The 17,184-nt window shown below is 44.0% G+C and overlaps 1 protein-coding gene and 1 long non-coding RNA gene across 2 annotated transcripts in view; both read left to right on the plus strand.

Annotated features, from left to right (window-relative positions):
• Positions 1–17,184, plus strand: part of LOXL2 (lysyl oxidase like 2) — an 81,427-nt gene that overhangs the window by 29,579 nt on the left and 34,664 nt on the right. Inside the window, exons 4-5 of the mRNA XM_079955020.1 lie at positions 9,974–10,185; positions 14,020–14,239. Of these exons, the coding sequence (XP_079811146.1) occupies positions 9,974–10,185; positions 14,020–14,239 (432 nt within the window). The remainder of the gene's footprint in view (positions 1–9,973; positions 10,186–14,019; positions 14,240–17,184) is intronic.
• Positions 1,399–7,191, plus strand: LOC307204007. Its single transcript, XR_013833446.1, has 3 exons — positions 1,399–1,470; positions 4,814–4,991; positions 7,008–7,191. It is a non-coding gene; the product is annotated as an uncharacterized lncRNA (long non-coding RNA).

The raw sequence follows: 17,184 nt of genomic DNA on the forward strand, positions 1-17,184 counted from the left end.
ATTGGAATCAGAACTGCTAGAACCTAAGACTAAGGTACTTTCAAGAATGTATAACTTGCTGTTAAAATGGAACACACAAGATGAAATGGTTAAATCGGTTATGATAAAGTGGGCTCAGGATATTGGGCATAATATCATGTTCGAGGACTGGGAAAGGTTGTGGACCACTGGGTTGAACTTCACTGCATGTAATGCTTTAAAGGAAAATGTAATGAAAATGATATATAGATGGTACATGACCCCAGTTAAACTTGCCAAAATATACCATTTGTCTGATAACAAATGCTGGAAATGTAAAGGGAATGAAGGAACATTCTTTCACCTCTGGTGGACGTGCCCTAGAGTGAAGGCCTTCTGGGAAATGATATATAATGAGTTGAAAAAGGTATTTAAGTATACTTTCCCCAAGAAACCAGAGGCCTTTCTCCTGGGTATTGTCGGCCAGTGTGGTGTAGTGGTTAAGAGCGGTAGTCTCGTAATCTGGGGAACCGGGTTCGCGTCTCCGCTCCTCCACATGCAGCTGCTGGGTGACCTTGGGCCAGTCACACTTCTTTAAAGTCTCTCAGCCCCACTTACCTCACAGAGTGTTTGTTGTGGGGGAGGAAGGGAAAGGAGAATGTTAGCTGCTTTGAGACTCCTTAAAGGGAGTGAAAGGCGGGATATCAAATCCAAACTCTTCTTCTTCTTCTTCTTTCAGAGATTCAGGGCAGATACAAGGAAGTATTTCATGCAATGCATAAATAACTTGTGGCATTTCTTGCCACAGGCTAGAACGATGGCTGCTCCCGGTAGGTTTCCGAGTACAATTCAAAGTGTTGGTGCTGGCCTTTAAAGCGCTAAATGGCTTTGACTGTGTATACCGGAAGGAGCATCTCCACCCCCATCGTTCAGCCTGGACCCTGAGGTCCAGATCCGAGGGCCTTCTGGTGGTTCCCTCACTGCGAGAAGTGAAATTACAGGGAATCAGGCAGAGGGCCTTCTCGGTGGTGGCACCCGCCTTGTGGAACGCCACTCCATCAGATGTCAAGGAGATAAAGAACCATACAACTTTTTTTGCATTTTGTATTTAAAAAACCTCAATAAATATTTATAAAAAAAAAAAGATCTAGAGGCTGGCTGCCAAGTTGTGTAAATGGCGGGAGACTATAACATGAGTCACTTCAAGGACAGATGTTGTTCCAGTGTTGGTGCAGGCAAATTCCACAATGCTAGTTCATGTCAGGGCAAAGCAAGGAAGACAGGATGGGAACTGAGGGCTCCAGAAGAGTAATTGAGTATGAGGCAAAAAAGCATTGGGTTGCCGGCAAGCAGATGGAAGGGCTTGAAGTAAGTCAGGGACTGGGAGAGCCTGCAGGAACCGATAAAAGTAGGAAAGTTCCAGAAGATACCAAGGCTTCTGTTGCTGAATTGTTGAGAGCTGCGGATTCAAAAATGCTGTGCTCTGGTTCTCTGGGCTATCAGTCAGTGCAGGTGAAATACTGGTATCTAGACTTCAAGTTCAGGTCTACTGCCAAGGGTGAGGGAGCCCCCAGTAAAGTGTGGACTGTGGGATTCCTGAAACAATGGTTGGCCTGCTAATTAGGACTTGTAGTGGCCTGAGGGCCTTGCCCTTGTTGCACCAGCATGTTTTTCCTTCATCAACTTCCCTCAGGTTGAGTTGGCTACCAAGACATTGTGGTGAAAAAATCATGGCTGCCACCACAAAAACATGGTAGCCAACTTGAAAAGATAGCTGGCCTCTGCTTGGAACTGCTATGGATGTTCATTTTAAGGAGAAACCAGAGCAGGCGTTAAGTGGTGGACTCTGCTGAGGAGGGTGTACTGGGAGGCCAGCAACTGATCAACGATGCTTGCTGCTAACACTGGACCTGAGAACGTTAATCTAGCTGAAGAAATTGATGTCTGAATCAATCATATGACTGCCATCTTTTGCTTTCTGGGAAGGCTAGCATCTTTAACAGTTATGGGACATGAGGAATTCAGTTGCATTTCCATGAAAAATACCTCTCTGCCTTTTGAGTTTCTGCCTGTTTTGCAGTTGGCAAAGGCACAAAAGCACGGCTGTAAATCAGGAAGCAAACCTAACCAGTTGCTCCATCTTTGGCACAAGCACGTAAAATACCATGGACGAAGCTCGAACAGATATTGTTCCAGCTTTCAGGTTAAGTTCGTCTTTTATTTTCTTTGGCTTCATGGAGAGAGAATAGCTGGGGGGCGTTTCCGTTGCCCAGATCTACTGCAATATAACACTTGCTTTAGCTTAGACCTAAACGTTATCATAATGGGCTTTCAATTTAAATGTCATTAAAGAACTTTAAAAACGGAAGGAAATTATCCAAACTCACCCAGGGCAACTGGCAATTCTTTGACATATTTTTGTTAGTTTGTTAAAAAAAATAAATGGTTATTTTAACCCATTGCTGTTGACAATCTAAATGATGCACAACATAAACACATGACATAATATAATAATAAATAGGACTTATACCCAATGTAATTAATTACAAGAGTTTGAGGCTGCTATCCTGTGCCAACAGGGAGTAAGCTTCATTGAACCCAATAGGACGTATGTCTGAGTAGACATGCATGGAATTGCATTGTTAGTTACCGGTAATTGGTTGATTATATCAGTTAGATCTACATAAAACTGAATATTAGAAAGCTATACTTGTACAGCACACATATCACAGCAGGGAATTGGAAAAGGCATTAGGCTTTCACACACAGAAAGGAATACCTTTTTAAAGATTTGAAGTTTATGAACTTAGTAGAATATAGGAAACTGTCTGTCAGGGGCTAAAGCCAGGCAGAGGTCAGCAATAAAATAATAAAGCCCCCAACATCAGTGAAATTACTGCTTTATTTAAAGAAATGAAACAGTGCAGTCCTAGTGATGAGAGCAACTCTTCCCTGTAGGTCTTGCCCCAATGCGACAGTTGTGAGGACTGAAGGTCCCTTAGAGAGCCTTCCCACTGCTCTCTAAGGCCCCTTTTCCCCCATTTCCTTCCCCAGCAGCCTAAGGCTCCATCGTCTTGTCTCCCACTGCTCCACCCTCTTCATTTCTCTGCATGTTTGGGGAGACCAGGGGGGAGGGAACCCTGTCGCAGCAGGTGGGGGAGACTCCCTGGATTCTCCAGCAGCTTGACTCAACTCTGTCTCTTGGCCCTCAATCCTCTCCAGCTTCTAAATAGGGGCTGCTCTGTGCCCCAGCTTCTTCCTGCTCACTAAACCCTGTTACCTCTTCAACTTCTGACACTTCATCCTCCCAGTCTTCTGCCTCTGACCACTCATCGTTGTCCTACCACCAATCCCTGGGCTCTGAGCCTTCTTCCCCTGGGGGTGTCCTTGGGGTTTCCCAGCTGGTGCCTGCCAACACTCCTCTTCATCCAACCAGTCCATGGCACTGCCCCATCGAGCTCAGTATTGTCCACACTGACTGGCAGTAGCCCTCCAGGTTTCAGGCAGGGGTCTTTCCCATCTTCCTGTAGATGCAACTGGGACATTTTGTACGTGAAGCATGTTCTGTCCCACTGAACCACATAGCCGTTCATGGAATCACAGTCCTTCCCCTTTTTAAAAGAGCTTGATTTGAAAAACAAAATCTGCTGACACTTTTTAGTCAATCTTATTGTTTTAAATTAAATTGATCATAATTGATAAATCAGCTAAACAATGTAGCTCTGACAAAAAAGTTAAAATGGGGCCCACCATTTCCCTTAGTGCCAGAAATTCATTTTCCAGGATGAAAAATAGTATTTAGTCTGGCAAAACACTCAACTGATATCTTTTACACCATCGTTTTAGTCAATGTAATATTACACAAGCAGATCTAGTGGGACTATTTTGTTTTATAGGTGTGCGAACTGTGTGCCTGTATGAAGTTGAACTGGGAAGCAGGAAAGAAAATGGGGGAAAGGCTTAAGTTAGCTTTTCTGGCAGACCTTAAATGTTGTGCTGACCTGGTAAAACCATTAGCAGACTAAAATATCCTCTGAGGATAAAAGCTATGAAATATTGCTGATGAAATTGTTCATATGTGTTCTTAGCCAACACAGGATGAAAATCAGAACAAAAGAGGGATGGATTATAATTTTTTTGATTTCTTTTTGCATTACATGAATCTTCTTTTTTGTACTAGAAACGTTAAGGAAGAGAAACAAGGACTGCTCCAGCACTACCATGGTTTGCTAGTGTTTTTTTGCAGTAAAATGTTACATTTGCAGCAGCATCCTGTCTAGTGTGGAAAGGCAAAGCATGATTAAGGCTTTTGGGGGCTACTGTTTTTGTAATTTAAAGCTTCCTCCTTGCATATTGTGCCATTTCTTTTCCTTTTTGTGCTTTTGTTCAGTTACTTTCTGTCCTCCCTTAAAAGAAATAAAAGAAAAAATCAGAAGATTCCAGAATTGAAGCCTTCTCTGCCCCAGCAGATAACAAAGATCAGCTAATTAAAGGATAGTTAGTCACTATAATCCCCCAGCTGCATTGAACCGGGAAGTAATCTTGCAAAAAGAAAACTTTAAATTAATGTTGCAAGGGATTTTAATTGTGACTAAACACTTTAGAGGGACTTGGCTATGCAGAAAGTTATCACTCTAAGTGTACAACTTCTCTTTTAATTCTGCTTTCAGCTACTTGTCTGAAGGCAACGCCTGGCCAACACGGAAGGGTGCTCGCATGGTTGCAATCTTGAAGTGTTTTTTAGGGCTTGCTTCTGAAATTCTTTAGTGCTAAGACCAATATCTCCAGGTATTCACTGAATATATTTTAGTGGACGGAGTATCTGTGATGGGGTTGTCTCTTTTTCACCATTCAGATATTAAAGCGGGAGGCGGGGTTGTTTAATACCGAAAAGCAGATGACTTCAGCCAGTTCCAGCAGCAATCGGCCATAAAACAATACTGCATCATAAGGACACTTGTGTTGCTAAGGTACAGGCAAAGGAGCAGGAGGTAGAGCGATGGATGACACAGCAGATAGAGACCAAAGACTGTGTGAGTTATGAACTAATATAAAGTAAGGTCATCCTGCATTTGCCTCTTCTAGTAATGAGGGTTTGCAGTTGGGGAGGGATGAAGGACCTGTGACCCTCCAGATGTTGCTGAACTCTCATCATCCCTGAGGATGCCTTGCTGCTTGGGGGCTGATAGCAGCTGGAATACAACAACATTTGGAGAATCACTATTTTTCCACTTGAGCTATAGGGACTTTTCCAGCAGAATATGGAGATAGTTGGCCCGTTTCCTCTCGGAAGGTATCAGATTTATGCTGTAGCTTCAGGGAGTCCAGACAACTGTTTACAACTCTGCAGCTAAGGCGGATTGATAGGATTGTCCCGTCCAACTCATTCTGCTTGGGGCTGGGACTCATCATTTTCAGTCTTTGACATTCTGCTGAACCAGAGCTTTGCCTGGTTTCGAAGAACACCAAATCTGGAAATCTATTGCGAAGAAGAGGAGGAAAGTAGTTATTTTAATCTGGAAAATTTAGCTGAATCCTTGGAACAAATGTTTGAATTCAGTGACTTTAATGTTCAGTGGGGTCAATATTTATTTGCATGACTGCTTGTAGGGAAAACAGGCAATGTTTGACGAAATCAACATATGGTACAAAAATTCAGACAACTTATGACCTGTTTGCATGGTGGTGAACTGACTTTAGGCAAAAGTGTGCCCACCCCCTGCTCAGTTGCATGTGCTGCCTGCCTATCATGGACAGATGGTGGAAACTTCCAACAGCCAAACTACTGCATGATTGTTGGAAACGCCCCATGAGAAAACAAGGGCTGGGTAAAACCACCATTAGATGCTGGAAAAGGGGGATAAAGGAGGTGCCACACTGAGTCCATCTTTCCATATTCAGTTTATATACAAACTGTCCAGAAATGTATATGTTATAGAACACTTCATAGAGTCAGCATGGAGTAGTGGTTAGAACATTGGACTTGGGAGACAATTATTTATTTATTTATTTATTTATTTATTTATTTATTTATTCATACCCCACCCATTTGCCACTCTGGGCAGCTTCCAACAAAATCCCCCCTTCACCTATGAAACTCTCTGGGTGGCCTTGAGCCAACCGCTGTTTTTGTGAGGATAAAATAGCAAAGAAGAAAGAACCTCATTTAGCTGTGGTTCCTGTACTGCAGGGTGTGGTATAGAAGATCCCCTCCAGCTCTACGTTTCTGTGATTCTGTTATTTTTATTTATTAAATAAATAAGCTCCTTGAATCAAAAGTAATATATAAATGTAATAAAAAGACATTCAATAAGTGTCTGATCTTGCTCTTCATTTTACGGTGCACAGTGCAGTAGTACAAAGAAACAGCAGCAGCGTTCTCCCCTTCCGCTCTTGTATAACCCCATGTTGCTCATGTTAAAAGGACAGAGCTGTAAGGCAGCCGTAAGCAGCAATAGAAACACAAACGCCATATGGGAAGTCATAAGAGATTGTAAGAGCCTTCCACTTAATGAAGAGCAGAGTAGGTGCCAGGCAGCCTGGGGCTGCTGGAGAAGAGTGTTCCCAAGTCAGGAGGCCATAGCTGGAAGGACTCCATCTCCAGCCCTGCCAGGGGGGCTTTAAGGGTCTATTGCTCCATTTGTGGAGCGCTGAAAAATGCGGGGTTTTCACTGCAAAGTTCAGGGGTTTTGCTGCAAAAATTCTGCAAAACTTTTGCACCAGTTTTGAGGGGATGCCAGATTTTGGGGTTTGTAGTTAATGAAGCTGAGGCCATATGCAACTTACGGTACTTCTAACAGCTTTGCTTTTCATTTGATTACAGTAGATTTAAAAAATAGTAACTATTTTTCACAATGCTACCCAATTCACTTTCAGAGGTACTGTATTATATTTATAAATAGGAAGGGGGAAATTCCACAGTCATGACATAATGACAAATAAACCAAGTATATAAAGGAAAACAAGCTCTTTAGGGTACTTTATATAAAGTTCCAGTGGGCTCCCCCCCCCTGATTCCTTTTCTTCCTTTTTGTTGCCTGTCTCTGCAGCCAAGCGCTCCCCCTCCCTGCCTGGCCTGCTCTAGCTTTTGGGGGTCAGAGTTCCTGTGAGGTTTGCATGCTGCTGCTGCTGTCACGTAGCCCTGGATGTGAAAATCAGTCTCTCTTCATGACTCATATCCCATCAATTCAGTGGAAGGGAAATCCAGACGTGCTCCAGAGGAGAATTAATTTCACAAAGGCAAGCACAGAAATCCTAGGAAATTGCTAGTTAAACCTATCGACCCTTTCCACTCTTGCAAGGCACAGCTATTGGAAGCAGAAACAGCGTAATTTTACCCAGCAAATTTTATTTATCTGGTTGCTTGTATCCTGTCCTTCTGGGGCGCATAGAATCATAGAATCATAGAGTTGGAAGAGACCACAAGGGCCATTGAGTCCAACCCCCTGCCAAGCAGGAAACACCATCAGAGCACTCCTGACATATGGTTGTCAAGCCTCTGCTTAAAGACCTCCAAAGAAGGAGACTCCACCACACTCCTTGGCAGCAAATTCCACTGTCGAACAGCTCTTACTGTCAGGAAGTTCTTCCTAATGTTTAGGTGGAATCTTCTTTCTTGTAGTTTGGATCCATTGCTCCCTGTCCGCTTCTCTGGAGCAGCAGAAAACAACCTTTCTCCCTCCTCTATGTGACATCCTTTTATATATTTGAACATGGCTATCATATCACCCCTTAACCTCCTCTTCTCCAGGCTAAACATGCCCAGCTCCCTTAGCCGTTCCTCATAAGGCATCGGTTCCAGTTTGTCAGTGTGAACAAGGTTTCCAGGCAGCCCTCTCAGCTGGGCTAGAATCTGTGGGACTAGCCAGTAGTCAGGACCGAAGAGTAAGTCAGAATCATAGTGTAAACCTGGTTGCAGGATTGCCTCACATGTTGGATTCCTGCAAAAGAAATAATGGTGTATTTTAAAATAATAGTTCCCATATGAAACACATTTTCTCTGAAGTAAATTGTATTAGTTTTGATGGAGTTGAAAGTCAACTCATGCTTAGAATTGCAGCGTTATTTTAATTTCCAGTTTATGATTCAGTTATAATTAGTTCATTAAAAGTCACTTGCTTTCACTTAGCCACAGGGCTGCAACAATAGTTAGTGGTTCGGTGCGTGTGTTCACACACTAACTGGTTGCTTGTCTAGGAAACTCCTTACCAACCCCACGCCTGACCAGGCCACCCACATGTAGATTGTGTCTAGATTGTGTCTGCCAAAGGCAGCCCCACAGATGTCACAGACTGGTTGGACACAGAGGAATGGTGGGAGGTACCCATAGCTGTCAATGTTTCCCTTTTTTAAAGGGAAATTCCCTTATTCCGAATAGGATTCCTCGCAAGAAAAGGGAAAAGTTGACAGCTATGGAGGCACCAGCAGGGGAGCCCCCAAGGGAAGAAGGCTGAGTGGTCGGAGGAAGAAGAGAGAGAAGAAGGAGAAGGGGAGATGTTGGAAGCTGAAGAGGAAACAGGGCTTACTGAGCACAGGGTGGGGTGGTCTGTGACAGAGAGAAGTCCACACTCAGAGGTAGAAGTGGAAGCAGGAGAGGAGGGAGGCCAAGAGGCAGAGATGAGCCAGGCTGGTGAAGAGGCACAGGTGTCTTCCTCTCCTGCTGCGACAAGCTCCTGCCACCCCATCCCCCCAGTTTCCAAGAACCAGGAGAGGCATGAAGAGGGCGGAGGAGAAGGTAGCTTCACACAGGCGCAGTCTCAGATTCCTTGGAGTAAACCTTGGAGAGGAGGAGACTTAGGCAGCTGTGGGGAGGCAGGGACCTTCCGTCTCTGCAACTGCTTCATGGGGGCATGCTTCATGGACCTTTCGGAGATGAGTTGCTATGCTCATTAGGCCAGACACTCCTGTGCAAATCCTGCTTTTGCTAATAAAGAGTTAACTCCAACTTGCTCAGTTTAATTTACTGCTGGCTCACTCCTGTCACCAGGCCTCTCTTATCTGGCCTTCAGGACTCTCAATAGCTCCTCTCTTTCCCAGGCCACACACCCCACTGGTCCTGCTCCATGTTTTCCTCAAGTGCTTTTGCTTGGCTGGAAGGTGTCCTTGGACATTGAAACATGCCTCTAGCTTGTCTCAGTGGAGGATTGAGAAATGTGTGTGCGCGCAGGGTATGTAGGTGTAGAAACCTCTGGCTTTTGTGGGGCTGGAACATAGCCTACTCTGCAAAAGTAAGAGTCACATTAATTGACCTGCCAAGTTTTTCCTCTGGCCCCACTTGCTGCCCAAGGATGGTCCCATAGGAAGGAATGCAGCCCTCCAGCTGAAAAAGATTGCCCACCCCTAATCTAGAGCCATGACCAGATCTCCAGTCCAGGCCTTAGATGTAAAGAGTCCACTGGGTGCACCATCACTTCCAGGCACATGCCAAGGTTTTTATGATTTTCCATCCTGGTCTCATCTCTACAATTCCTCAGGGCTTTAGAACAGCCTTGCTGAGCAGTTCCGGGAGCAGGGAGGCATGACTGGGAAAAGACCTCAAATGCCCCACTATCAGCACAGAGGCTCTCAAGGCAGTAATTTGAATCCTGGTTGAAGACTTAGTGTTGTTAGTTTAGTTAATGCACAGGTATATACAGTGTTTTTTAAAAAAAGTTTAGGGGTACTCAAAACCACCATTTTATAGTTCAAATCGGGGGAAATAAATACAGTAAATGGACAAAATTACAAAGATTCACAAAATGTTTAGGGGTATGCGTACCCCTGCATACCCTCATAAAAAAGCTGTGTGTGTGTGTGTGTGTGTGTGTGTGTACACCCACCCATACCGCCTTAGGATCTTTTGATAAAGGGTAGTATATAAATTGAATAAATAATAATAATAATAATTAGTAATAATATTTGTTTTACCAGCACAACAAATCTGTTGTTTGTGATGTATTTGTTGAATGCTTTCTATCTGCATTGTGGCCAATGGATTAGCAACAAAGCTTTGCCTGTCTCCAACTCCTTTTCCTAGAACATGAACATCCAGGTGGAAGATGCCCAGATCCGACCCATCCTCTCTGGCTTGCGCAAGCGCATTCCCGTCACAGAGGGTTACGTGGAAGTGAAAGAAGGAGGCGTCTGGAAACGAATCTGTGACAGGAACTGGACCACAAAAAACTCACGTGTTGTCTGTGGCATGTTTGGATTTCCATCAGAGAAGAAATACAATGTCAGAGTCTACAAGTAAGAGAGGGTTTTAAAAGGGGGTGGTTGTATTCTTGGGCCCTGCTTAGAGCTAGAGGTTTCCAAATGAGGTGGCAAAAACCTAGGCAAATTGCTTTGGTGTCCCCCACCCCCTTGTCAATGTATTAAGCAGCTTCTTTTCTTCCTTTAATTTCCTTCATAACAAGAGAGGCCCCCAGGCAGCTGTAGAACAGCTTGTGTTAGGAAACTGTTTGTATTGTTTTTCCAGCTTGAAGACCATGATTTGTGGGGCAACCGTGGAGGGAGGTCCAAAGGCTCAACATTTGCGGTTTTTTTGCTTGTTCTTCTGGCTTGTCAAAAGGCTGTTTCCCACTAAGGTTCTTGCTTACAGGATTCCACTGCCTATGTTTCTTGTTGTTCTTCATTAGCGAGAAAAGTCAAAACAGAAAGGCTCCTGGATTAAAATCATGGAAAGCAGCATGGAAAGGCTCTTTCTTTTTCAAAGTCCAGATGCTTTTGTTTTTTTCCACAGGCATCAGTAAATAAGTGCTTCCAGGTGACCTGGTGTTGTGTCGAGTGCATGGGAACAAAATATCACGTGTTTACGCCAGTTCTGTCCTCCCCTCTTGGAATCTTTAAAATGCACCGTTTATATTTCAGCCTGATGCATTGTGAAAGAATTCACAAGAAGGGCAGAGAGAGAGAGACACGCATGTGAACTCGCTTCTTTTTGACACGGTGCTGACATGATGCAGTGCCTTGTCAATTTATATATCTGGTCATCTGCTCCTTACCATAAATTGTATCTTGTCAGTCTGCACTCTGCATGCACTGCTGCCCTACAAGCAGTGGTTTGCAAAAGTTGAGGTTTAGTGGCAGTGCCAAAGTACTCCATCCTGCCCCACCCGAACATCTCCAGATTAAATGGGGGCAGGTTATGGGCTGGCATTTGATGGCAATGGCTTGTATTCCATGCAGCACTTAGTAACTTTCTCATCCATGCAAAGTTTCTGTGTTTCCTGAATTTTGCAATGCTGTTCTAGCAATGTGTATAAAAATGCACATACTAAAATGTGCACATAAATGCACATATTAGTGGGGGGGGTCATAAAATGCATTATATTGGAGAAAATTGCATGCAAGATATGCATAGTAGAAGAAATTAGCTCTAACATGCTGATGAATTTTAAAGGAGGACTTTATTTGCAAACTAATATGGAAATGTGCTGAACTGAACTTAATATTGGAAAAATTAGAAACTGAAATTTACATATTCAGCAATCCTAAATGTGCCTGACATGAAACTCAGTGTGCACATTTAAACATGACACAGAACCTTCTGTAATAGTGGAGGTCATTTTTGTGGGAGATGTGGAATAGAGATCTCTGAAGGCAGAAAAGCTGGAGAATCATTTTGCTAGGGATGTGAGGTATGAGTTTCTTTAAATGCTGAGCCCAGCCCCAGACTACCAATGTTGGGATGCTAGTTGGTATCTAGCAGCTCTCTCTTTTCCCAGTGTGTTCCTTAATACTGCCTTTGTATTTTCACATACTGCCTTAAAGGGAAAGCAAAGTCTCCAGTCACTTGGATCCAGTCTTTTTTGCATGTGACTCTGAAGCCCTGTTAACATGCCTCTCATTTCTCTGGTTTCACTCTGCATAATATTGTAAATAGCCTTTTCCACGAGGGTGGGGCCTTCCATTGACACTGTGGTTTCCACAGCTGGGAAACCAGTTTCCAAATTGGGTTTCTACTCCAATAAGCTGACTCTGTACTTCTGGGGGCTGTGGGTTAAAAGGAACTCCCCCCCCCACTTGCCCGCAGAACTAAGAATTTTCATTCCCGAAGCATAACCTCAGCTGTTACGTGCTGAGGCATTCCACGTGAGACTGCTGAACTTAATGATGGTGGGTAGCCAAAAGATTCCCAGATGCCTCATTTCGCTAAAGAAAACAACTTAGTTCATCATTGTCCTTGCTGCCAAACTCTCACCCTGGAATGTAATTTGGGTTCTGCATTTGACAGTGCAGTTTTATAATTAAAGCAAAAACAACTTTAAAGCTCTGGGAGTTTCCTATCCTACTGTTCGTTTCACTGCACTCTTTGAGGCCATTTTCCTAATCATTCTTGTACCATAAGAGCATAAGAAGAGGCCCCTGAATCAGACCAAAGCACCATCTAGGTCAGCATCCTGTTCTCATGTTGGGCAACCAGATGTGAGGAGGACCTGAGCTCAACGGCACTCACCCTATTTGTGCAACTGCTATTCAAGATGTACTGCCAGTCACAATGGTTATATTCTACCCCCGAGCGTATGGAGGCACTGTTTACCTTCCCGCTGCAGCAGTACTTCTTTACCACTTGTCACAGTCCTCTGTGTGCCAGAAGCAGTTTAGTCCTGTTGGCCACATGACCCAGAAAGCTGTCTATGGACAAACACCGGCTCCCTTGGCCTGAAAAGCAAGATGGGTTCCACACCCCATAGTCACCTTTGACTGGACTTATTCTACTCCCACTGTCAGAGACAGTACGCATATCCCTGAATAGTGGTTTTGGGGAATCCGAAGTCGGTATGGTGTTGTACTCAGGTCCTGTTTTGCAGCTTCCCATAGGCTTCTGGTTAGCCACTTTGAGAACGAGATGCTCTATTAGAGGAGCTAGTGGCCTGATCCAGCAGGGTTTTTCTGTTTTTATGCTACCTTGATGGTGGAGGCAGTGTATAGCCCTCATGGCTAGTAGCCACTGAATAGTCCTACCCTCCATGAATTTGTCTGATCCTCTTTTAAAGCCATCCAAGTTGAAAAGAGCCCTTCTGGATGGTGTATTTAGTCCAGCATCATGTTTCATGCACTAGTCAACCAGAAGATTCTGGGAAGCCCACAAGAAGGACATGGAAACCATTGTCCATGGGAAACATAGGAAGCTGCCTTATACCAAGTCAGACTTCTGGTCCATCTGTCTTAGTATTTTTGACACTGACTGGCAACAGCTCTCCAGGTTTTCAGTCAGGGCTGTTTCCCAGACCCAGGCAAGTCAGTGATTGAACCTGGGCTGTTGACATCCTTCCCTACCTTGGCCCTGCGGTATCTGAGCTTCAGAGGCATACCTGGAAGTCTCTTTTAGCTATCATGGCAAATAGCCACTGATAAAACTACTTTCATGGATTTGTAGGGAAATGTCTGTCTAGCAGTAGTCAAATCCTTACTACCAGATCAATCCTCAAAGCAAAATCCTGGCTACCACAAGCAGCTGCCTCTATCAAGCAACTCTCAGGCATTTGTCAATTCACTATCTAAATTGCTGACACAAGTAGATAATTCATTTTTAAAAAACTATTGTGGGTTTAGGCAGAGTGGAAGGTTTCCTCAAAGCATTGCACAACACAGCATTCTGAGATTTTCACTGCCATGCGTAGCAGGGATGGTGAACCCAGGTCCCTTCAGATTCAGTTGGACTTGCTCTCCCATCGTCCCTGGCCATTGGCCAAGCTTGTTGGGGCTCATGGGAGTTGGAGTCCATTAGCAACTGGAGGACCACAGATTCCCCTGTCCTGCTATACAAGATGTTGAATCCTTAAAGCCATATTGAAGTAGCTCAAACCTTGGTCCTGAATTAAGAGCTCTTCTTTGATGTGTTCTTAACGAGTTTCTTCCCTGTTTCTTTCATGTATCTCAGCTCAAGACAGTCCTGTATATGCATTTGGATGAATATGCTTATTTGATTGTGTGAATTTACCTGGCTTGCATGTGAGCAGTGTCACAAGACCTGGCCCATAAGGACAAACCTATTGCTTCAACTAATCTGGCTAAACACAACTTTTTGTTATCTCAGCATGTGGCTCTCAGTGATTCCGGTTTCTTCCTTCCTCCAAGGATGACGGCAGCCAGAAGAAAGCACACTTATTGGGCTTATTCCATGGACTGCACGGGCAATGAGGCACACATCTCCAGCTGCAAACTGGGCAATCGCATCAGCACAGCTAGTGGGAACGCAACATGTGAGAATGGGATGCCTGCCGTGGTGAGCTGCTACCCTGGTCGTGCTTTTGCCCCTGGCAGCCACAGCGGTTTCCGAAAAGCTTTCCAACCTGAGGTAAGAGAGACAGAAATATGTTCAGCTATTGCTGAGGAGCATAAATTTGTGGAGCTTGAAATAAGCTGTGGGTATTCAACCAACCATGTGGCTCATGTGGAAGGCTTAAGCTAACACTCCGCACCATACGTTTGAATCACTCTTATACCACTTTAACAATCATGGCTTCCCACAAAGAATCCTGGGAACTGTAGTTTGTTAAGGGTGTTGGGGAGTGTAGCTCATGGCAAACTTCAGTTAGCCATGACTGTTAAAGTGGAATGGTGTGGATGTGACTGAGACAAATGTTTTCTTATCTAAATCTACATATAAAGGCAACAGGAAAGTCCTGACTCCACACAGATACTATGTCTGCTTGCCATCCCCTGATCCAAGGACAGCCAACTTGTGGCTGAAGAGCCACACCCAACCGTGGTCCTGATTGTCTCCAGCCCACGCAACCTTTCCGACTGCATCTTTTTAAAAATAATAATAATAATATTTATTAAGTTTTCCAATTTAACAATCCAATAAAAACCACATTTAAAACATTTCAAATTATAAAATTATAAAATAATCAAGCAGTCCAAATGTTATGCCAGCATGCTCTGAGGTCGGGCAATGGCGTTCATCTCACATTTATTCTGCTCCTAAGTTATTCTTTGATTGCATCGAGTTGGATGCAGTGACTCAAATGTCTCCCATTAATTTATTACATTTATATCCCACCTTTCCCCCAAGGTGCTCAGTGTTGTATACATTGTTCTCTCCCCTCCCCTTTTTATGTTCATATGGTGAGAGCTTCTGACTGATCCAAGGTGATTCTGTGACTTTCATAGCTGAGTAGGGATTTGAACCAGTGTCTCCCTAATCCCAGGCCAAGCATGTGTCTAATCCATTACACCACACTGGCTAATTTCCCAATGGGAGAATGCCTGCCCGCATTCTTCAGCCATGGAGAGGGCATACACTCCCTGGCCAAGTTTCTAGTGGGAGATGCACAGTGTTATCATGACCTGGTGAGTTTGGGGCCTGAGTAAGTGGACTGTTGCTGTCCTGTTCACTGAATTACTTGCATTCAAGCATGTCTTCACTGTAAATCAGCCTTTGTCCGCCTACAGCCCTCTGGACACTTTGGACTCTGCAAACTCCTGTCAGCTCTAGCCACCCACAGCATCTTGGGAGCTGAGGGACACCAGGTCGACATCCTTTACCCTCAGTGAACCATGTGAGAGGTTTATGGATCTCTAAAAGAAAACTCTTGGTATCCTCATCACAAAACGGCAGCCTTCAGATGTCCTTGGGGGAAGCTGTTGCCATTAAACTGGGTACATCAGTTCCCACAGCACTGTAGCTTAAGCCTATTTCTTTCACAGTTAATGTGGCTGAAAGTTTGCACAACCATGAGCAATGCGATAAGATATTCCAGTGTGACTCATAGCACCTTTCCATGAATTCCTTGTGCATATTTGGGCATTATTTACAGAGCTGTAGGAATACACATACTCTCTGGGATGCAGTGACGGGATAACAGTGTTCTCAACAGTTGCCTTAGTAGATTCTCCAACCACAGTACAGTGGTACCTCGGGTTACAGATGCTTCAGGTTACAGACTCTGCTAACCCAGAAATAGTACCTTGGGTTAAGAACTTTGCTTCAGGATGAGAACAGAAATTGTGCGGTGGTGGCGTGGCAGCAGCAGGAGGCCCCATTAGCTAAAGTGGTGCTTCAGGTTAAGAACAGTTTCAGGTTAAGAATCGACCTCTGGAACGAATTAAGTTCTTAACCCGAGGTACCACTGTATGAACCCATCTTTGAAACTGCTATCTATCTATCTATCTATCTATCTATCTATCTATCTATCATCTATCTATCTATCTATCTATCTATCTATCTATCTATCTATCCAGTTGCAAAAGTGGTCCAGGAATTAAGGGATGGTTTCGTTGCTGATATCATGGGTATTAACCAATGATTACTCATAACAACTAGCCCCTCACCCCAATTCAGAGTGAATGGTGCAAGAAAGTAACAACCACGCTGAACCTCTTGTTTTACAAAGCTTACCACTCTAGAACTGAAATGCAAGTTTGTTTGTCAGTAGGGAAGATGTACTCAACTCAAGCTGCATTTACTACTCTTAAAAAGTTGCATCTGTCTTCAGTCCATCAGAGCAACATTTGTACTGTAACGATGCTAGTGTTCCTATTGTGCAAGGCCTCGTTTGTAGCCTCCCTCCTGTTTTGACCTAGGATGCTTTTTGACTGAGGACAGCGTATGTTCCATTTAGTGCTGGAAATGGCAAGGCTCTTGGCAAAACACTTGCCACATTCTTGTTCAAAATTCTTCTGTTCAAGCCAACTGACTGCTGAGCTGGCTGGCTTGGCTGAACTTGCAGCTCCTTGTTTCTCTCGTGCTGTCTGCTATTCTTGCTATGTTAAATGTGGACAATTCCTTTCCGTTATATAACTGTGACTTGTAACAGATAAACTACCCAAAGGAACATACAGTACAAGCATTGGTTTTGGGGTTTTTTATATATAGATAAATGTTTGATGCTGGTGAAACTGGTTAGCAGCACTCCTGGAGATTATGGATCCATGATCCCATCTTGTATAAAAAAGCTGCCACACTTTAGTGCATGGGTAGGCAAACTAAGGCCCTGGGGCCGAATCTGGCCCAGTTGCCTTCTCAATCCAGCCCACAGACGGTCCAGGAATCAGCATGTTTTTACATGAGTAAAATGTGTCCTTTTATTTAAAATGCACCTCTGGGTTATTTGTGGGGCCTGCCTGGTGTTTTTACATGAGTAGAATGGGTGTTTTTATTTAAAATGCACCTCTGGGTTACTTGTGGGGCATAGGAATTTGTTCATATTTTTTTCCAAAATATAGTCCAGCCCCCCACAAGGTCTGAGGGACAGTGGACCGGCCCCCTGCTGAAAAAGTTTGCTGACCCCTGCTTTA

The sequence above is a fragment of the Podarcis cretensis genome (assembly GCF_951804945.1).
Source record: "Podarcis cretensis genome assembly, chromosome: 15".
NCBI classification, from domain to species: domain Eukaryota; kingdom Metazoa; phylum Chordata; class Lepidosauria; order Squamata; family Lacertidae; genus Podarcis; species Podarcis cretensis.